Raw genomic sequence first — 26,553 nt, forward strand, 5'->3', positions numbered from 1 at the left:
GCCCCAGAGCCGGCAGAGGGAACACTGGCCACTGGCAGCCACCGAGACATGCCACCTGCACGTCCCAGCTGCTCCCATCCTGTCTGGACCTGTATGACTTTCATCAGTGGCCCCCACCCCAGCCCAGGGCTCTGACCGCCCCTACCATGCTGACCTGGTAGGGCTTTGTGCTACACACAACTCAGGCTCCCCTGCTGCTGCTGCTGCTGCTAAGTCACGTCAGTCGTGTCCAACTCTGCAACCCCATAGACGGCAGCCCACCGGGCTCCTCCATCCCTGGGATTGTCCAGGCAAGAACACTGGAGTGGGTTGCCATTTCCTTCTCCAGTGCATGAAAGTGAAAAGTGAAAGTGAAGTCACTCAGTTGTGTCCGACTTTCTGCAACCCCATGGACTGTAGCCCACCAGGCTCCTCCGTCCATGGGATTCTCCAGGCAAGAGTACTGGAGTGGGTTGCCATTGCCTTCTCCGCAGGCTGCCCTGAGAAATGGACAATTCCCCTTTCATCTAGGGCCGCTACCTCCCTGACAGGTCTTCACGGCCGCCAACAGAGGGCCCGGTACTCCTCTGGTGCAGACGGGCTCAGAGAGGGACGGCCAGCTGCTGAAGCAGGCAGCCTGAGCCCCACAGTGTGACCTCACCAGGAGACAGCCGGCACGCCACTTCTCGCCCTTCACCAGATCCCCGTGGCTACTGGCTTGCTGTGGCCGCTTTGTTGAGCTCATACTCTGATCATCAGTTGCCCCTAACTGTGCCCTGAAAGGCCCAGTGTGCCTCCTATCTTGGGGGCCAAGGCCTGATCTATGCACCCAGGGGACAGTGAGGGAAAGGGCGACTTAGGGCTGGGGCCGCCTCGTCCCCCGCTCCCTCTGCCCCCAAACGCCCCCAGCCCCGCTCTGCCTGTCCCAGCACTGGGGTCCTTAAGATCCCACCAGTCACTTGGTAGCCTGTCCCTACGTGGGGTTCATCTGATGATTCTGGGCTTCAGCTCCTGTGCTCTTGATGGGAACAGGCAAATGCCATTGTGACCTCAGGCATCACCTTGGGCGGAACACCGTGTTTGCCCGTCCCTGTGATGTCAGCCGGACACACCAGGGCCGCCTCTGCAAGCTGCTGTCCCGTCCATGTGACAGTGACCAGTACAGAGACAGCGGCTCCCTGTCCTGCCCCTCCTCCTGCTGTGGCCCACTGCTTGCAGTGTCCCCCACTGGTTCTTGCTGGGCGTGCACATGCTCCTGCGCCCTCCACCTATGGCACTTCAGTGGGGCCTCTCTTGGCAGCAGGCCCGGGCCCGGGGTTGGGGGTTGAGTAACCAGCGGGCCAGTTACTCAGTGACTTGTGTGAGTCACCCCATTGGGTAGACCCCAGGCCCTACTCAGTGGGGAAGGGGAGACGCCCCAGACCACTTCTTTGTTCCCCTCTCTGGACAGAGCCTGGGTCTGGAGGCCTGGCCCCCATCCTGGCCCCAGCCAGTGGATGGGGGAACTGCAGGAGACACCATCAGGCTCTTCACCAGAGGGGCCCAGAGTGACCCTCGACCACCCAGCATCTGGGTGCCTTGCGGGGCTGACCCAGGACTTATGAGCGAAGGGCTGTTCTGGGCTGCTGTGTCCTTGGCCTCAGGCTCCTCAAAGGTCATCCCTGCAGAAAGGTACGAGCTACGTGGAGGCCAGCTCCTCCACAGGGCCTCCTGGGCTCAGGGAAGGGCAACCGTCCGCCATCCCTCCCTCGTCTGGCCCCCCGCCACCCCCAGGCTCCAGACCCTGTGGGTTCTTGCCAAGCCCTTCTGCCCTGAGGCCGGGAGGTCAGAGGCCAGAGAGGACAGTGGCACGGAAACGCAGGACTGGAGGCACCTGGAAGGCCGCTGCGTCTTTCTCCCAGGACTGGACTCCGTGGACAGGTCTCGGGTGGCTGCGCCTGCGGCACAGGCTGTGCTGGTAAGGACCCAGTGGCCTCGCTCCACCCTGGGTAATGGAGAACCAGGGAGCGGGGGCCCCCAGTCCTGAGGTACAAAGGGTGGTTTTGACTTAAAATTCTCTTCAAAGTGGGATAACAGTTTCTCACCCACCATCCCTTCCAAGCAGCCTGAGACTCCGAGAAAGAAATGTCACCACCAGTGAGGAGTTACTTCCGAGCAGGGAGAAGGCAAGGCCAGGCAGAGGTGGGCTCCAAGGTTGGTGCAGTGACCTCTGCAGGAGAGGCTTGGCTTGGCTGTGGCTCCCCAGCTCTGCCGGCTGAGGACTAGCGAGACTCCACCCACTGGCTGGCATTTCTGCAAACGCTGTGTTGTGGGAGGATGTGCCCTGTCTGCCATGGGCCAGCATCCAGGCTATGGGCGCTCTGTGGATTATGAATGAACCAGGTGGCCCTGTCCACCCCGCTGCCCATGAGTGCCCCAGAGCCAGGAGGGTACCAAGAGCCTCTCCCTGCAGCAGGTGAGAAAGGGCCCAGTGCTCACCAGGTACTGTGCACCCAAAAGAGCGACCAGGCCTCCTTAGGAGGCCTCCCCAGGCGCCCCACCAAAGTGAAATAGCAGAGTCCACGTGGCTCACTGCTCACTGCAGGTTATCTGTGGCTTGTGGGGGGTGGTCACTCAGTCGTGCCCCTGCCACGCAGAGGTCTGCTCCCTGTGAAGACCACCTACTGCTGGAGAATGGTCCGGGCTCGGTGACCTGCTAGGAAGAGTTCCTGGTGCCCTCTTGCTCGCCTCCTGGACACGTGCCAGTCGAGCTGTCCTCAGGGCCTAGTTGATGTGCTGACGTGCTTGTCCCCTCTGCATGCAGTCTTTTTAGGGAGCTCCAACACACGTGGCCTCTGCCAGCTCGGGTCCTTTTCATTAACTTATTGTTTTCAATGTCTTTATTAAGGCATACTTTACATATTACAAAATTCACCCATTTCAAATGTACAATTCTTGAGTTTTACAAAATATTTGTTATTTGGCCGCGCTGGATCTTAGTTGCAGCATGTGGGACCTAGTTCCCTGACCAGGGATCGAACCCAGGCCCTCTGCATTGGAGCGCAGAGTCCTTGTCACTGGACCACCAGGGAAGTCCCTACAGTCACTGGATTTTTAATAGCTTTACCAAGTAATATAACCATCCCCACTGTTAGAACGTTTTCATTATCCCAAAGAGACGTTGTGCCCAGTAAGCAGGCTCTCACCATTTCCCCTCCCCCAGGTCCCGGCACCCACTGATTACTTTCTGTGAACTTGCCTATTCTGGATGTTTCATATAAATATAGCAGGCATCAGCACTTTACTCCTTTTTACGAATGAAAATCTGTTGTGTGGTTACGCCACATCTTGTTTATCCGTTGATTTGCTGATAGATGTTTGTTTACATCTTTTGGTTACTGTGAGTAATGCTGCTGTGAACATTCATACGCTATTTTTGTATAGGAGTATGTTTTCATTTCTCTAGGAGAGGAATTGCTGCATTGTACATTTATGCTGGACTTTAAAAATTTTTTTGTTTATCTATTTTTGGCTGTGCTGGGTCTTTGTTGCTGTGCAGGCTTTTCTCTGGTTGCAGGGAGAAGGAGCTACTCTCTAGTTGTGGTGTGCGGGTTTCTCACTGAAGTGGCTTCTCTTGTTGCGGAGCACAGGCTCTTGGGCTCCCAGGCTCTACAGGCTCAGTAACTGTGACACATGGGCTTGGTTGCTCCATGGCATGTGGAATCTTCCCCAACCAGGGGTTAAACCCATGTCTCCTACATTGGCGGGTGGATTCTTTACCACTGAGCCACTAGGGAAGCCCATATGCTAAACTTTTGTTAACTACATGTCATGTGTGAATATGTTCTTGGGAAAATGTTATCAATGAGAACACCACTCTCCATGCCCAAAGGAAATCATGCTGTCCATTTGGTGAGCATCCTTCCAGACTTTATCCTGTGCACACATTGTACATACAAATCTAGAATGAAACGAATTAAAATTATAAAGCATTCCTGTTAAAGTTACACTGGGTATAACTGTACTGTCATTTGTCTTCTCAGGTCAGTATTGTTCCCAGTTTACCTCATTGACTGAAGGGGCTGCCTAAACCTGGTTGATTTAATGGCACCCTATCCCGGGTCTAGGCGGTTTCACCACTTTCACCATCACTGCAATGCTACAGTGATTTCCTTGAGCTTTTTTCTGACAACTTCTCCAGACTAAAGAAGACACGGGATTATTAGGCTGTCCAACCTCCCTCCCAAAGAGCTGTTCCTCACATAGTGGCCCACACGTGACATTGCTGATCCGATGGGGAGAAAAGTATTATTTTGCTTTATTTTCCATCTTGAAGAGTAAAACTGTTATCTTCACACGTGTTCACACGCAGTTCTAACCCATCCTGTAAACAACCCCAAAGTCACTTCCTCCTGGAGGCCCCCTGGTCAAACCTCGGAGCCCCACGCCCTGCTCCCCACCCGGCCTCACCAGCTCCAAGCCGGCAGTGCCATCTTCTCTAGAGCCGGAGGAAAACCAGAGCGCTGAGCCCGCCATTCGTAGCGTCGGGCCATCGGAGCCCGGCTGTCTAACTGCAGACCTTGCCAGGTTGGAAAAGCAGAGGCATAGGACCGGAGGGGGACCTGCTGCGCTGGGGGCCCTGCGCCCCCTCTATGACCCGAGCGTCCCCACGGCGCCCCCAAGCATCCCCTCTTCACCGCCGCTTACCGCCCTCCTCGGTCCTTCGGGCCCGCCCCCTCCTCACACCTTTCTTCACTGCCCCGGCAGCCCGGCTGCCCAGGAGGCCGACGCGCCCACGCGAGAGCGGAAGTCCCGCCTCCCGCGGCCACTCCGAGACCGATTGGCTCCCCTCTCCACGCCACGCCCCCTTGGCGGAGAGCGCCGCTTCAGAGGGCACTGAGGCAGGTGGGCCGCTCCGTCCCGTCCGAGGTTTTCGTGGGGGAAGCAGTCACGACTTTCCCGAGAGCTCAGTCCTCCCGCGCTAGCCGCCTCACCCCCTCTTGGGGACGGCCGCCGTCCTGCTCCGTCCGCGGAAGCAGGAGCGTACGCAAACAACCTGAAGCTCCAGGCTCCTGATTGGTGAGCATCTCGGAAGGGGGGCGGGCTCAGCGGCCGAGCCCGACGTGCGGGCGGTCCAGTTGCTCTGGAGGGTCTGCAGCCGCGGTCAGTGGCGAAGGAGAGAGCGGGCCGAGGAGGCGCGGGAGCAGGGGCAGGGTTGCCGGTGAGTCCGCGATGCTCCGTGGGACGCAGCGGGGACGGCGGGGCTATGACGGACGTGCAGGCGGACCAGTGCTTCCGGGAAAGCGGACGGCAGAGGGCCAATGGCGACGGCGGGAAGGCGGGGCGTAGCGACGACGGGGCGGGGCATCTGCGGGCTTCTCCGCGCGGCCTGGGAAGCGGCGGGGCGGGGCATCTGTGATGGACCTGCGCTCGGGCTAATGGCCGCTGAGAGGGGGCGGGGCATGACCGATGGCGACGGCGCGGGGGCGGGGCGGCGGCGGGGCTGGGCGCTCGGAGGTCTCGCGGCGGAGTCTGGGAAGCGGGGGCGGGGGCTGGGGCGCCCGTGGTTCTGAAGGACGTGGCCGCCGGCCAATGGCCATGGGAAGGGGGATGGCGGACGACCAATGGCGGCGCGCGGGGCGGGGCGGGGCGGTGGGGCTGCGCGGCGCCTTGCGGGAAGCGGCGGGGCGGCGGCGGCGCTGAGGCGAGCAGAGAAGAGGCCTGGCGGGGGTGGTGGAGCAGGTGCGGGCTGGGCGGCCTCGCCGTCCCCCGGCCCCGCTCACCCGCGCCGGCGCCCACAGGTCGGCCGGAGGCCTCCTCCCCGGGCTTCGCGGCTCCGTGGGAATGCGGGCGAGGCCCGTGCGCGCGTGAGCGACGATGGGGACGCAGGGCAGCCCGGTCAAGAGCTACGACTACCTGCTCAAGTTCCTGCTGGTGGGCGACAGCGACGTGGGCAAGGGCGAGATCCTGGAGAGCCTGCAGGACGGCGCGGCCGAATCCCCGTACGCCTACAGCAACGGTAAGCTGGCACTTGGTGCCGCCCGGCGACCTGCGTCCGCCTGGCCGCGGGCCGGCGCCGGGCGGGGGCCGGGGAGCAGCGCCCTAGCTCGCCGGGGCCCGCCGCGGCCCGCGGCGTCTCTGGGGCGGAGGCTTGGTCTCGGGCCTCCGAGGAAGAAGGGCCTTGCTTTGGCCGCGCGGCCGCGCCAGGTGTGCACACCTGGGCGTCCTCAGAGAAAGGCGGTTGGCTCCGGGCACCGAGCATCAGCATCTTGTGCTGGAGGAAAACGCGCATTTCTGACGGGATTAAACGTTCTGTCCACGTTCCCGGACGTGTGGCCCAAACAGGGCACATACGCATCTGTGGCATCTGCCTGGGTTTCTCAGCGTCCGCAGTTGACGGGGCAGCGCGGCCCCTCCCAGGCTCTGGCGCTTCTTCCCCGGGACCTTCGTGCTCCTGGCAAGGCTGTCTTTCCTGAGGAATTCTGCTTCTTGGCGTTCTCGTCCTCCACACTCTTTGTGTCTGGGGTTCTCGCGAAGGCTGTTTACTAATCTGCTGGCCTGTGGCGGCCGAGACTGTGGGCGCTGCTCCTCCATCCTTTCCTTTCAGGACTATCGTGGGGCTACCTGGGCTGGCCGGGCCCCCTCCCCGAGCACGTCCTCCCAGCCTCAGCGAGGGTAGGGCCCTGGGTTCGTTTTAGGGGCGAGAGGGCCAGCGGGAGGCCTCCACCGCCTCTGCCGGGTGTCTCCAGACGCAGATGGTGGGCTCTTGAGTCATCCTCACCGAGTTGCTGCCCAGGCCGGTGGTGCGTATCCTGCAGATCTCAAAGCCAGGGCGCCATCAGGGCAGCAGCGGTTTCCTCGGACGAGACCTCTGCTGCTGAGGGTCCTCCCGTCAGTTGTGGCGAGTGCTGGGGACACAGCCACAGGTGGAGAGGGGACCCGCCTCCTCCCTGTGACAGGCGGAGCACTGCCTGAGGCATGGAGACGGCAGGGACCCAGGGACTCCTGGTGACCTGGGCCAGCGTGGGTCGTAGGCCAGAAACGGTGAAGGGAGCCCCTGGCGGGTGGTCCTCTCGCTCCCTGGGAGCTCAGATTCCTTCCTGCTAACACCCCGCCATGGGGCCAGGGGAGGCGTCCGTGCTTGGGGCAGGACTTGGCGTTGAAGCTCCTGTGGACCGGCTGGGAGTTGCTGGTACAGTGGTGGCTGGCAGGAGGGAGGCACTGGCAGCCCAGCGGCTTCTCCACAGACTCCGCTCCAGCGCTGTCTGCACTGCTGGGTCCCTGGGGCGCTGAGTGCGCCCCAGAGCTCGGAAGCCTTCTGCCACTGCTCAGGCCCTTCCCATTCACAGAGGGCAGTTCCGCCCTTCGCACCCTGGCTCCCAGAGTCTTCAGGGTTAGGAGCAGCGGGAAGACACGTCGTGGTGATGCGCCCACATCCTGGAAGCCTGGAGACCAGGCACAGCTCCGTCCTCACTGTCTGCTCCTGGCATCAGTGCTGCTGGGCGCGCGCCTCCTTCGAGCCCGGGGTGTGGGGGAGGGAGGGAAAGAGATGGAGGGGCCGGAGGGGCGAGCTGGTGTGAGCGGTGTGCTTGTGCGGTGGCCGGCCCGGGCTCTGCCCTGCCGGTTTTTTCTCTGTTTCTGGGACCCAGTGTGCCGCTGCGGCCCTGCACAGGTCCGGCTGTTTCTGGGGCTGGAGATTGGTTTCTGTCCTCAATGCCGACCCGAGGGAAGCTGCATCCTGGAGCTCTCATGCTGGGGTGTGCCCCCTGTTGTTTTCTCCGTTGTTTTGTCCCCAGTGTTGGCAGGAGACTCACGCTTGGGAGGCACAGCAGGCAGCCTGCTATGGCACCCCTGGGCTCACGGTTGCCACCCAAACCCTCCCAGTCTCTTCTGTTTCTTTGTGCTTTCTTGGGTGCCTCAGTCTGGAGCCGAGTGAGTTCGGGGTTGTCTTCCCTTGGTCGGGTGCTGGGTTCCGGGGTGAGATCGCAGCGGCAAGCCCTTCTCCCACTCGTGCCTACACCCTCGGCTGCATCTTTAGCCTGGGCCTGGGCCTGGCCTGCTCGCTGATGACCACAGCCCTCCACTGCAGCGCTTCGTATGTGCAGTGCGTCCCAGGAATTGACCAGGCGCACAGTGGCTGCTCCCTTAAGAGCTGGCCAGTTGCCTGGTTTGCGCGTGGGCAGTACTTAGTGTGGCGGACACGCCTGTCACAGGCTGTCGCAGGGCCCAGGACCATATCAGTGAGGACATCGTCCCTCAGTTGCTTGGAGAACGTGGGGAAGGTGTCAGTGTCTGGTGCCCTGACCTGGAGCGAGCTGCAGAAGGAACGCGGGAGGGGGGAGAGGTGGCGCTGGGCTGACTGTACTGACCTGGGTGCTCTGGAGAGCACGCTGGGACTGCGTGCGGGTGTCAGAGACCGTGTGCAGGTCCCTCTTAGGATGGGAAGCTGGACTTCATCAGTCCTTTGGGAATGAGCTGGGAAGTAGAAGTGAATAAAGCGAACTCGAGCTTCCCAGGTGGCACAGTGGTAAAGAATCCACCTGCCAAGGCAGGAGACGCAGGTTCGATCCCTGGGTCTGGAAGATCCCCTGGAGGAGGAAGTGATACCCACTCCTGTGTTCTTGCCTGGAAATTCGACGGACAGAGAAGACTGGAGGACTGCAGTCCATGGGGTCACAAAGAGCTGGACTGAGCAACTGGGCATGCAGGAAAGGTGAACTTGAACTCGAGTGTAAGGTGGTAACTGAGGTTTCTCAGACACATTTGGGATCTGGTAGTAGTGAGCAGATTCTGGTGTCCATGGTGGATTTTCTTCTGTGGAGGTTGGAACATCCAGACCCTCGTTGGCTGTGGACTTGTGTCCTTCAGAAGCAGGGGGACGGAAACAGCGGCGAGGGAGACCGGCCCCAATGGGGGCAGTGGGCACCACCGGGAGCACTCAGGGGAAGTGCTCTCACACGGGGAGGCTGCTCGGCAGGCAGGCTTCCAGGATGCTGGGCGGGCTCTGCCTAGTTGAGTCAAGGTGTGCAGAGGGCATGGTGGAGAGGACGCCCGTCCTCAGACGGAAGAGCAGAGTGGGGAAGGCCCGAGCCCTGGGAGTGGGCTGGTTCTCTGCCCACAGCAGGTGCAGGTCTGGGCAAAGGAGTCAGTGTCAACCCTGGACACAGGTCTTTGTGGTTGCTGTTTAGTTGCTCAGTTGTGTCCGACTCTTTGCAACCCCATGGAGTGTAGTCCGCCAGGCTCCATTGTCCGTGGGCTTCTCCAGGCAAGAATATTGGAGTGGATTGCCAGCATTTCCTTCCCTGGGGGATCTTCCTGACCCAGGGATTGTACCCGGGTCTCCTGCATTGGCAGGCAGATTCTTTACCACTGAACCACCTGGGAAGCCCCTGGACAGAGATCTTGGCTGGTGATCAACACCAAGGGTTTGTGAACCCGAAAGGCTACCTGGTGTGTTCTGTGGGTCAGACAGCACGGCCCCGTGGGCCCACAGTGGGCAGAAGTCCTGGGACCAGGGTGGTTCTTGGGGGCGTGAGCTGAGCTGACAGCCGCCTGCGCTTTCCCAGGGAGCAGTCGTCTGTCACCTGGTCTGAGGTGGGATGGTACCTGTGGACGAGGGCTGTGCATGCTGCTCTGGGAGGGGATGGTGATAGGTGCATGGGTTGGGGTGTGCAGGCCTGAGAATGCAGAGACGTCCATCTGAGGGGCACTGAGGTGCTGTGTTCAGGTCCAGAAGCCGCCACGGAGGCTGTGGGCGCTGCATTGCGGCCGCGTGGCCGGCCACCCGCGCCCGCCCTGTGGGCCGCACTGCCCCGGGGCTGCGGTGGCTCAGCGTGCTCTCCTTCCCCTCGTTTGGTCCCCCCTCTCTTCCTGGGTCCGATGTTGTCAGTCCTCAAACTGCTGGACTCTAATTTTCCAGCTGATGTAGTTTGGGTGGGAGGAGGTGTGTCCCTGAGCACAGGGCTCAGGTGTGACGTGGCTGCAGAAGCCTGTCAGCTGCAGGTGTGCATGCGTGCATACACACACCCCACGCACACCATGGAGCTGTGGTGATTTGACTTGGACCACGTCAGCAGCACCCACATCCCTTAACAGTGGGAGCAACTTGGTCATGCTGTTGCTGCTGGGAGTGTTCTCCTCTCTGTCACCTGCCAACACGGAGAGTCTTCAGAGGGGAGGTCCTGGTGAAGAGCACGTGGGGGACGCTCACCCCTGAGGTGCAGTGGGATGGGGTGCTCGCCTGTGAGCTTAGCACAGCGCAGCTCAGAGGAGGCTCGCTTTCCCGCTGGGTGTGCAATCGCCTGTGTCCATAGCTGGACGAGCCCCGCTTCTCACGAGTGATGAGGCGCCCACCCTGAGGAATTTAAGGGGCACATCTGCAGGAAGCAAAGCTTTTTTTTTTTTTAATAAAAATGAAAAACTTCAAGCAGCCCACAGGTCTGGCAAGGACATGTGGAAATTGGTAGGGTGAGATATTGTGGAGCCTTTAAAAATGCTGGTGTGGAGGAATATTGAATGAACATTCAGTAGTTAGAGAAACCTTTGTCATCTTGTCAAGTCTGTGTAAGTAAGACAAAGGGCAGAATCGTTGACTGAAACACTCGAGACGTTAATGGTCACCCTTGAGTTTTGGGATTATCAGTAGGGTGTTGTGTGTTTTTTTTTAAATAATGTTGGAGGTTTTGTGTGTGAAACATGGCTTGCTCTTCATGGACAGCAGAAAGCTTTTGCTGTGGTTGGTCTCATGTGGTTTTCAAGGTGTTAAGGGAACCAACCCATGACCTCCTTGGAGCTGCTCCCCAGCCCGAGTGCCCACTTGCAAGGGCGTCCGCTCCGTCCCTTCCAGGCCCATGACGGGCTGCCGCCTGCACCTGTGGTTCCGACCCTGTGCCGCCGGAGAAGGGCGGGTGCGGGGCCAGCAGGTGGTGCTTGTGCGGACAAGTCTTTGTGGTCAGCAGATCAGTGGGTAGCCCTGATCACCGTGTGACGCAGGCCCCAGCCGCCCCACCCCACACCCCCTCCAGCCCGCTTTCCTGCCTGAACTTCTGTAAGCGGAGCCGGATGACCTGGCCTCTCTTGGCTGCTCGTTTTGACCAGCAGGTTTCCATGTCTGGGTCACCCTGAGGGGCTCTGGTGTGCAGATTCTCACATGTGTCTTGGTGAGCAAGCACGCGTGTTTCTGTCGGGCGTGGTGAGTGCTGGGGATGGGCACTGCCTGGCAGCTCTCCAGTGTGGTTTCTGCCCCGCAGGGAGGGCGTGAGGGCTGCGGGCACTCCACGCTCACGGTGCTGAGGGCCACCTCCTGGTAAATCCTCCCAGCCGGCGAGTTTTAGACCGTGTTGAGTTGTTACAGCCGGCCTGAGATCACCGCCCCGGTCGCCCGCCCCCTGAGACCCCCGCCGCAGTCGCCCGCCCCCTGAGACCCCCGCCGCGGTCGCCCGCCCCTCGCCATCTCATCGCTCTGCAGGCGCAGCGATCAGTCAGGTGGGGCTGAGTCCCTGTTCCTTTGCTGTCGACAGAGGGCTGTCCCAGCCCCTCAGGGTCACCTGCGCTCCTCACCAGGTCCCCCTCCTCCACTCTGAGAGCCAGGGCAAGGCCCTCCTTCCATCGCGTCTGTCAGACTCACTGGCCAGGGGTGCCCACCTCTGACTCTCGATGACATCGGGCCGGGGAGCCCGGGGTCCTCTCTCCTCTTGAGGCCCATGACCCATCATGTCGGCAGAGCCCTTCGCCCTGTGGGAAGCATGTCCTCGGCTCCAGAACTAGACTGCCACAGCCCTACGGAAGGGTCTTTGGGTTGTTGGTGTCAGTTGGCTTTTGCAGGCTGGTGGGCGGAGCGCACATCTGTGTTTCTGCCCCTGCCAGCACTGGGCGGGTGTTCCCCAGTTGACACACTCACACCTGACCCCGGAGATGGTATCAGGAGGTGGGGCCTTCGGGAGGTGATCTGGTCAGGAGGGCTCCCTCGCAGCCTCCGCCCAAGGACACAGTGGGCAGCCACCCCTTCAGACGCTGGATCCCCCTGCACTGAGTGGTCTCCTGGCCTCCAGACAGCGGGAGATAAATGTCTGCTGTCTGTGAGTCTCAGTCTGCGGAATTGTTTCAGTTCCGAGCCGACCAGAAAGCGCCACACACGTGTCTGTGGGGCAGGAATCTGGGCCTTAGGGGCTCTGCGCACTCGTGGGCCAGGCCAAAGGCCCGCTTGAGTGTTGTCAGCGGCGGTGCCCGCCCTCCGTTCCTGGGCACAGGCCACTCCCTAGGAGCGTCCTGCTTCACGGAGCTGCAGGGTTGTCCAGGCAGTGTGACCGTGGTGGGGTCCATCATCACTGGGCCCTTCTCTGAGGGGCGGAAACCAGGCTCGGCCCCCATCGCCCTCAGGAGGACTGGGGCCTGTGCCGACCTGTGAGAGGGCCTGCCACACTGCAGGAGACCCTCCTCTGCCCTGGAAGGAAGCACGTGGCAAAGAGAGGCCTTGCTGTCCCCCCCACCCCTGTGGAGAGGGTGTGCAAGGGCTGGTCAGGTGTGTCCAGGAGGACTGCTTGGCCTGGTGCTTTCCGCATGGCCACGCATAGCCCCAGCACTTCCGCACGTCTGCCGCTTACAAGGACCTAGGCCTTTTTTGCCTTTGTTTGTCTCTGGGAACTTGGCGAGATCTGGTTTTCCCTCCCTAAGGAGTAGCTCTGAGGAGCAGCGGCTGCCTATCTGGGTTTGGGGCAGCACCCTGACTCTGGGCGTTGGCATCGTGTTGGGTCCAGGAGGGGAGCGGGGGTCTGGGGGCCGTGCTGGGAGACCAGCTTCTCCAGCACAGGGATGGCGGGGTGACAGCAGCCCCTCCATGCCCGGGAGCTGTGCACGCATGTCAAGCACAATGGAAGGCGTTGATCAGCGTTTTCGCCTTCGTTCTTAACCCAGTCTTTATCACTTGGTTTTTTCTCACTATTACGAATTTTTAACAAGTTATCCTATGGGTTTTTGTCTTGTTTGGAAGTGCCTAGGTGGATATACACTAGAGCTGCTGATTTCTCCGTAAGGAGTAAACTTGGGATGGAAGCGGGGCTGGCAGGTTGTTTTGTAGGTGCGGCACCCCTCCTTGCCAGTCCTGCAGACAGGTCTGAGTTTTGCCTGGACTGGTGCATGGGAAATGCCCCCCAGCCCCCAGGGGACAGACAGGCTGTGCTTGGCAGTCTTGGTCTTGACAGCTGTTGCTCCCAGGGAGGGCAGAGCCCTGGGCTTCTGAACACCCGTGGTCTTGGTTTGTGCACAGGCTAAAGCTGGGAGCTGATGCCGCTTGTCCCCTTCACCCTGCTGACCTTGTTCCTTCCCAGGGCTGGAGTGAAGGTGGGTCTTCTCGAGGTCTTTTGTCCTGCGTCGGTGCCCGCGGGTGTGGGAGATGTGGGTCCCAAGGGAGGACCGCTTGCTGCACTGCAGGGAGAAGGGCCCGAGGGAGGCGGCCCCCGCACCAGGCCGTCCTCCACAGGAGGGCCCTGGGGCCGTGGGGGGCCCACCAGGCTGCGAAGATTGGGGGGGGGGCGGGTTCCTGCTAGCTGATGCTGCCCGGCCTTCCTCCTGTGTGTCCCTACACACAGTCCCAGCCCCTGGTGCGGTGGCTGTCGGGGCCTGAGGGGTGCCCGGTAGACTCCCCCATCACCAGGACGTGGGCACTTGCCAGGATGGGACCTGAGTGACCTGCCTCCTCCTCCGAGCCCTGCTCTGAGCACCTCTGGGGAGGGTGGAAGCGTCGGTGCCGGGAAGTTCCTGTTGCGCCCGTGCCTCCCGGGCTGTGCTCCTCCCTGCTGGGCGGGTCCTGTGGGCCAGGGGACGTGGGGTCTGCAGGGGAGCGGGGTCCCAGGCGTTGGCCCTTCTGGACAGGTCTCTGCAGCATCCCCTTGACTGTCCTTGAGAAGGAGCAAAATTAGTGGATCACCTGTTCTGCCCACGCTGGTCACTCAGCGCACACGTCCGTAACGTGAAGCAGGAAGAAGGGGCGCGGACGGTGTCGGTGTCGTAAGGTGGCTGTGGCCGAGTGAGTCGGTGCCTGGGGACAGCTGTGCGACGCTGAGAGGGTGAAGGGAGAGTAGGCCCGGCGGGGGCGTCACTGTGCACCATGTGGTTTCTTTCAAAATGCTGAACCGTTCTTATTCAGATTCTGGGCAGACAACAGACTCCTAAAGTGGAAACGTCCCTGTGAAATGTCGGACCCCACACAATGTGCAAGGTGGGGTGTCAGCTGTGAACACCCAGCGGCGGTGGGGGCGCGGGGTGGAAGTCGACGCTCAGGCTGCAGTTTCTGGCTCGGGGCCACACGGGGTGGCTGGGGCCTGGCAGAGTGAGGCGTGCAGAAGGCCACCACGTCAGGTGAACCGCGCCCCTTCAGAAGCCCCGGGGAGCAGCAGACCTCCCGTGAGCCCCCAGGAGAGAGGGGCCAGCCGTCTAGGAGGCGCAGAGCTGAAGCCTGGGCAGCCGGGGCCAGCGGGGACACGGCAGGCCTGCTCTGGCCCCCAGCCGCCACCTGAGCCCTGCATCCATGGGAGGAGTGTCTGCAGTCCTAGGCCCCTGGCCGGGTCCTGCGGGGCCTCCTCCCCGTGTGTGAGGTGCCCTTGCCCCGCCCCTGTGTGTGCTGGGCAGTCGCCCTGGCAGCTGGGACTGGTGGTGTTCTGTGCCCACCAGGTGTTCCATGCATCCCATGAACCTGCTGGTCCTCAAGGATGGCCGGGGGACTGCAGTTCTGCCGGGATAGGTGCTGAGGCCACAGGGGGGTTCCGGGCTGGGAAGCTGTGGGGTCTGGTGCTGTCCCTGCGGGCGGGCCTCCCTTTGCACTCGAGTGTTTGGTTGTCTGAGTCTGTAACGCACACTGTACATTTCTGTCCAGATTTTGGGGGGTTGGTGGGTGAGCGGCAGTGTAAGCGTGAAGAGCATACTTGAGATGTGTTTTAACCACGCTGTGCGGCTCGTGGGATGTTAGTTCCCCTAGTGGTATGGGACCCCTGCCCCTGCAGTGCAAACACAGTGTCCTAACCCCTGGACCGCCAGGGAAGCCCCTCCTTGTGGTTGTTTAGAACCTCCGAGGCAATGGGTCAGTCTGCCGGCTCCTGTGTCTTCTGCTGGCCCCCCTGCCATTTTCAGCTGGACCCCGCTGTCTGCCCTGAGGATCCTCCGACCCTGGGCGGGCTCCTGGGCAGGCGTCCCACTGGTTCCTGTCCGTGGGCCCTCGGGCTCAGCTGCTGTGCGTGGAGGGTGCTGGGGGGAAGGCGGAGCTGGTCCCAACTCTGTGAGCCTGTCTGCACAGGGCCCTCTGGGGCATCTGGCAGTGCTGTGAGCAGAGGCCCTGAAGGCTGGGGGCTGGCCGTCCTCTCTGGAGTTGAAGTCCTGAGTGAAGAGTCGGGCGGGCTTAGGTGGGGGGTGGGTGAGGTCCCTGTGTCACCGCCCCTTGGCCACGGAGGCTGGCGTGCTTGCAGCGGCTCCCTGTGCCCTGCTTCCTCCTGGGCCCTCCCTGGGTGCCCGCTCCTCCCCACAGCTCCAGGCTGGCCCTTGGGCCCTGGCGCCAAGTCGGCCGCAGTCCTTTCGTGGGGGCGGCCTCGGGGTGAGTCTCTGTGGCCAGCACCCACTGGGCTGAGCCCCCACAGAGGTGACTGCCTAGAGGATGGGCGTCTGTGGCCGTCCTGGGAATCACTGTGTCCAGCACTGTCCTCACAGGGTCTGGCTCATGCAGCTGGAGAGCCCGGACCTTCTAAGGCGTCCGGGGCCAAATCTGAGCTCCCCGTTTGACAGAGAATTCCAGGAGTTCCCTCCCAAAGAAGTGGGTTGTTGGCAGACAGTTGAGGGGAGGTGAATGCACAGGAAAGATGGTGGAGACGCCCGAGTTCTGTTTAGCTCGAGAGTGTGTGTGGGAGAATCTTCTCTTCCATCTTGAAAAAAATTGTGGCAAAATATACGTAACATAAAATTTATCATTTTAAATATTTTAGGTGTACAGTTCAGTGGCCCTCCCAGCATCCCCAGAGCTTTTTCATTTCCCAGCTGAGACTCCCCACTGAGCGCCCCCCCCCACCCCTACACGGTCTCCAGCCCTAGGCAGCCTCACTCCCTCCACACAGTCTGAGGCTCATGCTCCAGGAACCTTGCAGAAGGGAGTCAGGCAGGGTTTGTCTTGCGTCTGGCCTGTTTTACTGAGCACAATAATGTCTTTAAGTTTCATTCCTGTTGCAGCATGTGTCAGACGCTCCTTCCTCTTTAAGGTGGGATAATACTTTATTGTACAGATGGACTTTGTTTTGATTATTCATTCTTTCATCTTTAGAGACTGGGGCTGTGTCCGTCTTTCAGCTATCGTGAATGGTGCTGCAGTGAGCGTGCGTGTGCAGATACATACATGTTGGATGGGCTTTGTGGATCCCGTGGTGATTCTGAGTTTAATTCTCTGGGGGAGCGCCGCGCTGTTCTCCATGGTGGCTGCACTATTTTCCAGCCCCACCAGCAGTGCTCACGGGTTCCAGTTTCTCTGCGTCCTCACCAACACGGCTTGTTTTCTGTTTTTTTGATAATAACCATGTGATGGGTGTGATGTGGTGTCTCATATGGCTTTGATCTGCATTTCCCTAATGATTAGTGATCTTGAGCACCTTTCATGTGCTTATTAGCTATTTGCATATCTTCATTGGAGAGACATCTCTTTTAAGTCTTTGGTCCACTTTTTAATTGGATTCTTTTTGTTGAGTTGTAAGATTTCTTTGTATTTTCTGAATACTGGTCCTTTTTCAGATACATGATTTGCAAGTATTTATCGTGTCCCATTTTTTGTATTGTGTTTTCCTTCTGCTGAGTGTCTTGATGGGTGGGAGCCAGGCTTTGACACGTGGCCAGCCGTGAGTGGGGTAGAAGACCCTCAGGTTAGAGGCCCCTTGTGCAGCGCTGTGGTGGACTCGGCCCACGTGCCGGGTCTGCATGGAAAATGCCCATTTCCAAGCCTCCCTGGAGCAGGTGTTGTGAATAGCCGAGAACCTGAGATGTTTAAGGCTTCAGGGAGGAGGAGGAAGGACTGAGCTTTTAGGACACCAGTTGAAGATGTTGCGTGTAAGGTGATGTGTCCAGCACTGTCCCTGCTCCTGCCAGGGACGGGACTTCTTGGACTTCTTCCTCATGAAAGTATAAGAAGGTAATAAACAGGGAACTGCTACATAATATAAGAAACTAAATTCAATATGTTATAATAACCTATGATGGAGAAGAATCTGAAAAAGGATACACGTATAAAACTGAATTGCTTTGTGGTATAGCTGAAGCAATTGTAATTCAACTATACTTCAATTTTAAAAGTATTCAAAAAATGAAAAGTAAAGACGTGGCCAGCAGAGGTTCTCTGAGAGCTTTCCGGAGAAGCAGCATTTCAGGTGCCACTTTGTCATTAACAGTGCTCTAGACACACTCCAGTTGTCAGCACCTGGGTGCTGGGTGAACCCAGGAACTCAGAAAACCCATTAGCTCTGAGAAGCGCGTGCCATGGCCAGTGCTGAGACCAGCCACCACCCTCCCTTTGGCTCGCGCTTTGGCACCCACCTCGGGCCGCTGGGACGCCAACTCAGGTGACTGAGATCGCTGGGCTCCCCGGCTGCAGCCGTGACTCCTCTGGGCTGCAGAGACCGGGTCCCGGCCAGGCGAGTCCTTCACCCTCTCTCCGCTTTATTGCAGGGATCGACTACAAGACAACCACCATCCTGCTGGACGGCCGGCGGGTCAAGCTGGAGCTCTGGTGAGTCGGGCTGCACGCCCAGACGCCTGGGCGGGGGCTGCTGTGCTTCCGTTGTTGCTGGGGCCGGGGAGCAGGGTGCAGTGAGTCAGGGTCCTTAAGGAAGCCCCCAGCACAGCAGCCGTGGAGACACAGGACCACATGTGGTGCAGAGACCAGAAGGTCAGGGCTGCCTGTCCTGGCAGAGCCCAGCTCCCTTTTGCCCATAAAGACATGTTTCCAGGGGCCCCAGGCCTTCCCTCCTTGCCCCGACTGGACTCCACATCGAGGGCGTTTGCAGACCCTCGCAGTTGATGTGTGACTTCCCCCGCACTTGGGTTCTCCAGCCCCACAGGGCAGTCTCTGGGGTGTTCAGGCCAAGGAGGTCCATGGGGCGCATGCAGAGTGGGAGGGGCAGGGCCCTTCATGCAGCTGGGCTCCCATGGGTCGCATCCCCCCACTTTGTTTCAGGGACACCTCGGGCCAGGGCCGGTTCTGCACCATCTTCAGGTCCTACTCGCGGGGTGCACAGGTAAGACCTGCACAGCCATCCTCCGGGGGGACCGCAGGGCTGTGGCACCATGTGCGGAGCACGGCAGCTGTGGGCTCGGGGCCAGCCGGCGGGACAGAGGGCTGAGCCCCGTGGGAAGGGCTGCTGCAGATCCCAGAGGGCGGACACAGGCTGTGGTGGCGGGCCTGCAGCGGGGAGCTGCGGGGCTGGGCTGTGTGCAGTGCGGGGGCTCCTGGGGACCTGCTCGTCCCTGTCCTGGGCGTCTCACGGCGGCCTGCGTGCAAACCGTCAGTGTGAGATTTGAGGCTGCACGGAGGGAAGCAGCAGTTGTGTGAACAGACCAGCTGCCCACTCGCTGCCTTTGCGAGGGGACTGGCTTCAGGGCACCTGTGGGGGGCCCAGACTCTGACCAGGTGGGGCCTGCCCGCCGACGGTGGACTGGACAGTGGAGGCCAGGCCTCCTCTGCTTGGCGAGCAGGAGCTGACCCTTTTGCAGGCGCCTCTCAGGAGCGTCCGGAGCTCCGCTTCTTGCCGCGGGCGGGCGGGCGGGCGGGCGGGCATGTGGTGGACAGCCCCCGGCGGGGCTCCCGGCTGTGCAGGCCTCCACCGAAGTGCCGGCGACAGTGCTGCTGTCAACCCGCTTAGCCTGGCGGTCCCACCTGGAGCAGCTGCTCCCAGGCGGTCAGAGCCGGCAGCCCGCAGACTGGCCGGCTCCAGCGCGGACACAGGGGTGCGGGGCCGCCCTACAGCCCAGGACTGTGGGAGAGCAAGGGCGCCCAGGAGTGTCCCGCGGCCCGGTCTCTGCGGAGCTCTGACAGGGAGTCCACACGTGCACGGGGGGACGGGTGTCGGGGTCTGAGACCATGGGCTTCCTGACGAGGTCTTTGGTCTTCCTGTTGCTTTTGAATGTTTCCCAATGTTTACGACGCACTCGTTGCTACTTTTTCAGTAAAACAGGAAATGAGGTGGGGGGGGTAGTTACCTCGGTTTATGGGGACAGGGCGATCGGGGAACAGCAAGGAGGCCCTGGGGGCCTGAACGCAGGCGGGCTCCGCTGGGACGGGCGCAGGCGAGCCGGCTGAGGGCTCGCCTGCAGGGGCCTGGGGAGGGGAACGCCTTTCCGCGTCCACTTCTCTGCAGGGCAGTGGGCATGGACATGTCACTTGTGCTGACTGACTGCGCTAGTTCTGGAGGCTCCTGTTGCTTCTGGGCTGGAGGAACCAGTCGTGGATCCTGAGTGTGTCTCCAGCCTGGGTGGTGGGTGGGGGTGGGTCTCCCACTGGGAAGCTGACCTCGGATCTCCTGCCTGGTCGATGCCCCACGCTGGCCGCAGTGTGGCCTGTGCGGCCCGGGGTGCGATCAGCAGCTGGTCCTCCCCAGGTCCTGTCTGTTCTGTCGCCCTCCTGCCCTGGCGCAGTCCCCAGAGGCCCCACAGGTGCCTGGGCCCCACAGCCGCCGACGCAGCCCTGGCTGCACTCACAGGTCTCTTCCTGGGAGGCCCTCTCTGTCTCAGGTCTCCTGACTTGTGACTTGTGACCCTTGTTTTCTGTTGCTGAGGTGGCCACGTGTGGCCCAGGCGGCCAGCTTGGGGGACCGTGGTCCCCTGTGCCAGTTCCCGTGGGCTGGGCATGTGGTGGGAGCCAGGGGTGGGCAGCGTCCTGTCGAGCTGGGGCTTGGGATCAGCTGGGTTAGCACCAGGGGGAGCTCAGCCAGGCACCGGTCTCCTGGAGAGAGGTGAGTGATCTGGGCACACACGCCCTTCCAGCGAGTGCCTGGGCGGGGTGTGTGCGGGTCGTCTGCCCCCCTCGTCAGCGCATTCGTTTCTGGGCAGAGTCATGCTCGCGCCATGGGGCATGGGCAGGGGCGTTCAGCCACAGCCTGTGGTTCCTTGGCCGCTGTACCACAAGCGCGTGACTCAGCCCCACACTCTCTGACCTTGGTCGGGCGGTGATTGCGCAGGTGTGTGTTTGTCCAAACTCATTGAACAGGTCACACCTGAAATCCCTACGTTTTTTGGTGTGTAAGCTCAATAAACTACCTTGGCAACAAGGGTGCACACGCCCACCCCACACCTGGGAGGTTTTCTCTCGCAGCTCGAGTCGCCGGTGTGTGCTCAGAGGCTCGCCGCTGATGTTTGTGACAGAATGAGGTGCGTCACCTGTGACCCAGCAGCCACGCCCGCTGACGAGCCTGGGGCGAGAGTGGCTGCTGCCGGGAAGGGCCCTGGCGTGCCGGGCGGTTTGCACCAGGACCCTCTCTGGGTCAGGAGACGTCTGTGGGCACTTGAAAGACAGCAGCAGGTGACTGGGGGTGGGGGGCAGGACCAGAGCCTCTGTTTCTACCCTGGAGTGCTTACTAAGTTTTCAGAAGCTGAGCCAAAGTTAAGAGAAACGGGACGAATACAGTAAGAATGTCTTTCCCACTCCTGTGGCTCTCTGAGGTCACAGCTGACTCTGGGGTCCTTTGGAGGGGTCCTGGTGACCAGGAGCCTCATTTTGGGGTCTCAAGGAAGCCACCTGTGCTCACTCCCAGGCGTCTTTCCTGCCAAGTCTGTGGTCCCTTTGGTCCCTGCCCACAGTTGGCCGTCTGGCTGTCCTTCATCCTGTGACGTCTCTGTCATTACCCTGACCTGGCAGACACGGGTGGTGGCGGTAGGCAGAGACTGGCGCCAGTTAGGAGACCAGCCAGAGGCTCTTCGACAGCCTTGGGGTGCACTTGAGCCTGAACCCAAGAGATGGGCTTCTCCCCATTTGCTTGAGCTTCTAAACGTTACTGGTCCCCTCTTCTTCCCCACCTACCCGCACTGGCTTGGTGGGTCTGTGCGATTGGCTGGGGCCCGCTCAAGCTGCCAGTGAGGTGAGCTGTGCGTGAGACACAGCTTGTGGGACCTGGATCCCTGACCACGGCTGGAACCCGGGCCCCCCGCGTTGGGAGACTGAGGCCCTGGACCTCCAGGGCAGTGCCTTTCTGGAGTTTTACATGTGGAACCTCCTGGAACAGGCAGGTGGACTGAGTGGGAAGCTCTCATCAGTGCTCAGCTGGGGGAGGATGTCTGAGGAATTCCCGTTCACAGTGAAGAGGACATGTAAGATGAATTAGTGCTGACAAAGTTACAAGGAAATAGAAACATGGAGATGGGGATCTTGCAACAGATTTGATAGTGCTGACGTTATCCTTGCAAGTCAGAAAACTGAAGCATAGTATTTATTAACGGCTGGCCAAGACTCCTTGTCAGGCCAGGCGAAATCTTCGGCAAGAACTGATGGGACGTGGACGTAGTGTGCACTGCATACTGGATGGCTCAGGAGCCAGGACCACCCGGAGGCGCTCCTGGGAGTGGGGTGTGGTGGTGGGAGGAGCGTCCCTGCTCCTCGTGCTCCCGGAGCACAGTCCGCTCAGGTTCTGGAGCACGACGGTCCGCTTCTGACGCTTTAACAAGCCAGGACGAAATCACTGAAGATGTCCTATCGGCCTCTGGCTTGACGGATATTCTGGTTTCAGGGCTCCGGCAGGCGGCCAGCGGGAGCATTCCCAGCACTGCTGCCTCACCCTGCTCGCCGCTGGGAGCTCAGGTCAGGCTGGTTGGAGCTCAGGGCAGCTGTGCCCACAGCAGGGTGGAGTTCAGCCTTCAGGCCATGGCCAGCACCCGGGCCCCCACAGCCTCAGCAGTCCTGGCCTTTTCCGGTCAGCCTCAGTGGCTGCCTGCTCACCCCACCTTGGCAGTTACCCCGCACACTGGCATGGCCAGGCCTCTGGTTGCACGGCAGCCCCTGCCTCTCGCCCTGGTGTGGCTCCAGGCCAGACGGGGTCCCGTCAGCCCCGGAGGAGGTTTCCCCTCCTGAAGGCCACGCTTCCATGCTCCCTCTGATTGGGGCTGCACCCGACCTGGACTGGGCTGTCAGTGAAGGCTCAGTCAGGTTCCCAAAGAGCACTGCTCTCTTAACGTGATGTACTAAAGTAGATTCCTTTTTATAGTATGTGTAAAATGTAACATTGATAGGTTAATAAAGATGCTTGAACCAAAAACATCACATAGAAAGCATAAGCAAGGAAATAAGTCCCCGTCCAGCCCTTCCACGGGCAGTCACGTCTGTGGAAGTCTGTTCTGTGTGGTGTGTTTGTATTTCTGTTTTCTAAAACTGCGCATGTATGGCATTGGGGTTCATGTTTGTCACCTCACTGTCTGTGGTGCCCGTGAGCAGTGTGGGTGAGCGCAAGTGCACCCTGCCTTCATTGCCTGCCTGCCTGACTGCTGGGGGGCCTGGGGGCCACGCGTTTAGTTTGTCTGTTGACGTTTGTTTTATGAGCAGTTGTGTGTTGAGTATCTGCAAAGACTGAACACGGATGTTTGGCCTGGCCCTTGGTCCCTGTGCCTTTTGGTGGACTCTGCCCCCCACAGCGGGCAGCTCCCCTCCAGGCTGGGTGTCCCCCCCCTACCCCCCGCCCGCAGGCAGCTCTGCCCTGCCCTGAAAGCAGTCTCCACCTGCTCCTTAGCAGGGCCTAATTCGAAGCACAGTTTCAAGGGGAAAGGCTTCAGAATTCCTCGTTTTGAGATGGAGGGTGCCTTCCATCGCAGCTGCACTCTCCCCTTCCCCGTGTGTGACGGAGACGTGGGCTAGATGAAGGCGACTCCCTGCACAGGGAGGGCGTGAGCCCTGCTGGCGGGTGGTTCTCACAGAGCCTGTTTCAGGGTGGAACATGAGGCCAGAGACAGGGGTGAGCCCAGAGCCCCGAGGTTTGTGAGAGGTTGCCGCCAGGCGGGCGGAATAGTGGTCTCCAAGGGCTGTGGTAGGGAAGTCTCCGCAGTAGAGCCTCTGTGCGGCTCTCTCGGGGGCAGCTGCTCCCGGGCTCACGTCCCCTGCAAATGTGGGTGGGACCGCTCAGAAACACCTCTGCTCAGCACCCCCTGGTTTCCCCAGGAAGAGTGCCCCACACCACAGCCCTGTGTGCGCCTGCCCATCTCAGGTGGAGTGATTTTTAAACGATGTAGGGTAACACAGTGTGCTTGAAGGAAAGACATGGAAAAACTGTGGTTCTGCCCCAGCGGATTCGTCACGTGGAGGGAGGCAGTACTGAGCCCTTGAGGTCCCTGACAGTCAGATGGCCCCCACCCAGACGGTGGACAGGGCAGGCCGCGGTGAGGAGACAGTTCAGGGCTAGGTGAGCCCTGTGCACAGAGCCCCCTTAAGCGTAGGAGGAAGGTTCAGAGCTCATTTTCCTGTTGGGTAAACTGCGTGTCCACCTGAGAGCTTGGCTGGTGCCCGAGCGCCCCCGGCCCTGCCCATGTGGGGAGGGAGGGCTGTGGGGGAGAGCCTGAACAAGACCCCGTCCATCCGCGGGAAGCTGGACCTCGTAATGCCCGCACTTCTCTTGCAGGGAATCCTGCTGGTGTATGACATCACCAACCGCTGGTCCTTTGACGGCATTGACAGGTGGATCAAAGAGATCGATGAGGTAGGTGTGCTGCCCCAGACCCCCTTCCAGGGCCACGCCCATCCCTGGCACGTGGGCCGCCATCCCCCACTTGCAAGGGGAGCCTCTGTGGTCCCCACTTGCAGCGCTTCCCACGCCCAGGTTCTGTGCGTCCCCATCCGCTGGCTGCTATGGCACCGTGGGTTGGGGTCCTGGGTTCCCACGGGCCCCACCTCAGCATGGAATTGATGGAGGGCCTGCCCGCGGGCTGGGGGCCGGGGGTGGGTGCAGAGGGGCATCCCGCCACTGCACCTCTGCTGAGTCCTGCACACCCCCTAGCACGCACCCGGAGTCCCCCGGATCCTGGTGGGGAACCGGCTGCACCTAGCCTTCAAGCGGCAAGTTCCAACAGAGCAGGCGCGCGCCTACGCGGAGAAGAACTGCATGACCTTCTTCGAGGTCAGCCCGCTGTGCAACTTCAACGTCATCGAGTCCTTCACTGAGCTGTCCCGCATCGTGCTCATGCGGCATGGCATGGAGAAGATCTGGAGGCCCAACAGAGGTGATGCGGGGGCAGGGGCTCGGAGGGGAGGGGCCTATTGCGGGGGCGGGGCTCAGAGGGGAGGGACCGGCTGCGGGGGCGGGGCCTGGAGGGAAGGGGCCGGCTGCGGACTGACCTGTCCAACCGCCAGCCAGAGGACAGGTTCCAGGCCCCAGTCCCACCAGAGCAGAGCTAACGAGCCGGCCAGGGAGGCTCAGTTCGCACCCAGGGTGACGGGTTTGGGTGTCTAGCCGCCAAGCCCTGCGGGGTGGGGAGGAGATGGGGGCGGGGTGCCCAGTGGCTGCTCTTGGCTTGCCTGGCGCCAGAAGGAGGTTGTTCTGCTTCAGGAAACCTGGGAGCTTTGCGCACCGCCCCTCCCAGTCCCCAAGCCCCTTCTCTGTCACTTGTGCTCATCTGATGGCGAGATTGTCAGTTGCCACCAAGACCCCCCACTTGACCTCCCCATGACCTGACCCCTCATCATCTGATACCGCCCCCTGCCCCGCCCCGCCCCGCAGTGTTCAGTCTGCAGGACCTCTGCTGCCGGGCCATCGTTTCTTGCACCCCCGTGCACCTCATCGACAAGCTCCCTCTGCCCGTCACCATCAAGAGCCACCTCAAGTCCTTCTCGATGGCCAATGGCATGAACGCCGTCATGATGCACGGGCGCTCCTACTCGCTGGCCAGTGGGGCCGGGGGCGGCGGCAGCAAGGGCAACAGCCTCAAACGGTCCAAGTCCATCCGGCCGCCCCAGAGCCCCCCCCAGAACTGCTCGCGCAGCAACTGCAAGATCTCCTAGCCGCGGGAGGGTCAGCCTGGGAATGCTCCTGGCGGGCTCTGGGCCCCGTGCTGTGTGCTGGGGACTTTGGCTACACAGCCCCTCCTGGGAGGCATGGGGAACGCACCTGGTAGGCTGGTGGTCTCGGCCAGACCAGCTGCACAGGACAGCGGGGACCATGCTGTGCGGATGCTGGCGGAACATGCCGGGACCCCGAGGAGCGGCTGAGAAGGGCCCTGAGGAGGCTGTGCCTGGAGATGGCCTGAGGACTGGGGCCAGGCCCCCTTTCTTATTTATGTAAAGGATGGTTCACCTGTTTTGTACATTTTTAAAGGACCAGCAGGGAAGCCTCTGTGCAGCCACGCAGTGAGCGCACAGCCGCTGAGGGGATGAGCCCGGGGACACTGGGGGAGGGCGGTGAGGCTGAGGCCGGAAGAGAGCCACCATCCAGGCCTGAATCTGAACTCACAGTGCACTTCACACGGGGCATGGCCATGGGGGCCAGCGGGGGTCACGGGGACCCCCAGCTGCACTGTCGGCCTCTGAGCATGGTGGTCGGTGTGCCTGCCCCAGGATGCTGGGCTACAGCTTCCAGGGCTCCCACCAGCCCTCCTGGAGGACAGTCCTGACCTGTGGGATCAGGGCCAGGGGTGACTCAGAGGTCTCAGGTTTCTTGGAAAAGGAAGTGGGCATACCCCCGTGTCCCTCCCCCGCGCCCTCTCCCTATTCAGGGGCTGGTAGCCTTGTGTGATTCTGCACCTTCAGTTCCGTTTGTACCTGTTGCCACATGAAGTTGGCTTGGCCTCTCTCCGAATTGAGGACACAGAGCTGTTTGTAGGCAAGCAGTGCTTGCTGGGCCATGAGGCCAGGGTAGGTCTGGGCTGAGCCAATCCCACTTGCCCCGGAGTTTCTAGACCCTACTCTGGCCAGCTTCAGTTTCCTGACCTTGGGTGGGGTCCCATAGCTGCTCCTCACCCAGACTCACCTCTCTGTGAGGTCACACGTCACAAGAACCTTCCTCGCCCGTTTTTTCGTCGTGGACACTGAGCCCCTCCTCGAGGACCCACCAGCCAGCCTGAGCTGGAAGCTTAGCTTCCTTCCGTCCACCTGGCTGGTGACGTGACCACAGGTCACACTGGTGCTCAACTCTACCTCCTGCCTGTGGGCCCCTCCCTGGCCTGTGACCCCTTGATCAGGACTTCTGTGGTGGGTGCCCCGGGGGCTGCTGTCCTGAGAGGTGAGGTGGGGGGGCCGCAGCATCTGTGGACAGGTGCCCAGCTGCCAGCAGGGCCTGAGGAGGAGGCCCACCCTTCCCGTCTGCCAGTGGGCGCCCCTTTGGACTGTTTGGAGGGAACAGACGGCCCTGCGTTCACCGTGTCAACACTACCCCTGCTACTGTCCACACTTGCTGGATGGTCCTGCGTTCACCGTATCAACACTACCCTTCGCTGCTGTCCACACCCGCACCATTCCTGGGCTTGTCTTGGGACGGTTTTCATTTCTTTGTTCAGTAAACATAATTCAGCTCTGGTCTCTCGGCTTCATTGGGAAGGAATGAAGGTCTGGCTCTAACGGGCTGGGCTGGGTGGTAGATGGCACTGCAGACGGCTGCTTTGTCCTCAGTCCTCCGT

General features: G+C 60.9%; 1 protein-coding gene and 1 long non-coding RNA gene across 4 annotated transcripts; one reads left to right on the forward strand and one right to left on the reverse strand.

Annotated features, from left to right (window-relative positions):
* Positions 1 to 2,840: 2,840 nt before the first annotated feature.
* On the reverse strand, positions 2,841 to 4,850 carry LOC122433138. Its single transcript, XR_006267034.1, has 2 exons — positions 4,429 to 4,850; positions 2,841 to 4,342 (listed from the first exon to the last, which is right to left on the reverse strand). It is a non-coding gene; the product is annotated as an uncharacterized LOC122433138 (long non-coding RNA).
* A 42-nt stretch (positions 4,851 to 4,892) lies between these two features.
* Positions 4,893 to 26,452, forward strand: RAB40C (RAB40C, member RAS oncogene family). Of its 3 annotated transcripts, none has more exons than XM_043455733.1 (7): positions 4,893 to 5,037; positions 5,760 to 5,977; positions 17,644 to 17,704; positions 18,152 to 18,212; positions 23,568 to 23,645; positions 23,943 to 24,165; positions 24,663 to 26,452. In XM_043455733.1, exons 2-7 carry the CDS (start codon positions 5,836 to 5,838, stop codon positions 24,941 to 24,943), a joined length of 846 nt encoding a protein of 281 aa, XP_043311668.1. In that variant the 5' UTR covers positions 4,893 to 5,037; positions 5,760 to 5,835; the 3' UTR covers positions 24,944 to 26,452. The 3 variants fall into 3 exon arrangements, with proteins under 3 accessions (XP_043311668.1, XP_043311669.1, XP_043311667.1); XM_043455734.1 differs by lacking the exon at positions 4,893 to 5,037 and adding an exon at positions 5,044 to 5,179; XM_043455732.1 differs by lacking the exon at positions 4,893 to 5,037 and adding an exon at positions 21,693 to 21,763 and having other exon boundaries at positions 5,568 to 5,977.
* Positions 26,453 to 26,553: the final 101 nt, after the last annotated feature.

This window comes from Cervus canadensis, chromosome 32 (genome assembly GCF_019320065.1).
Source record: "Cervus canadensis isolate Bull #8, Minnesota chromosome 32, ASM1932006v1, whole genome shotgun sequence".
NCBI classification, from domain to species: Eukaryota; Metazoa; Chordata; class Mammalia; order Artiodactyla; family Cervidae; genus Cervus; species Cervus canadensis.

Coding starts and splice junctions, on each gene's coding strand:
- RAB40C (XM_043455732.1), top strand. CDS start 5,583: ATGGCGGCGCGCGGGGCGGGGCGGGGCGGTGGGGCTGCGCGGCGCCTT. Junction 5,978..17,643: donor CCCGTACGCCTACAGCAACG/GTAAGCTGGCAC, acceptor GCTTTATTGCAG/GGATCGACTACAAGACAACC. Junction 17,705..18,151: donor CGGGTCAAGCTGGAGCTCTG/GTGAGTCGGGCT, acceptor ACTTTGTTTCAG/GGACACCTCGGGCCAGGGCC.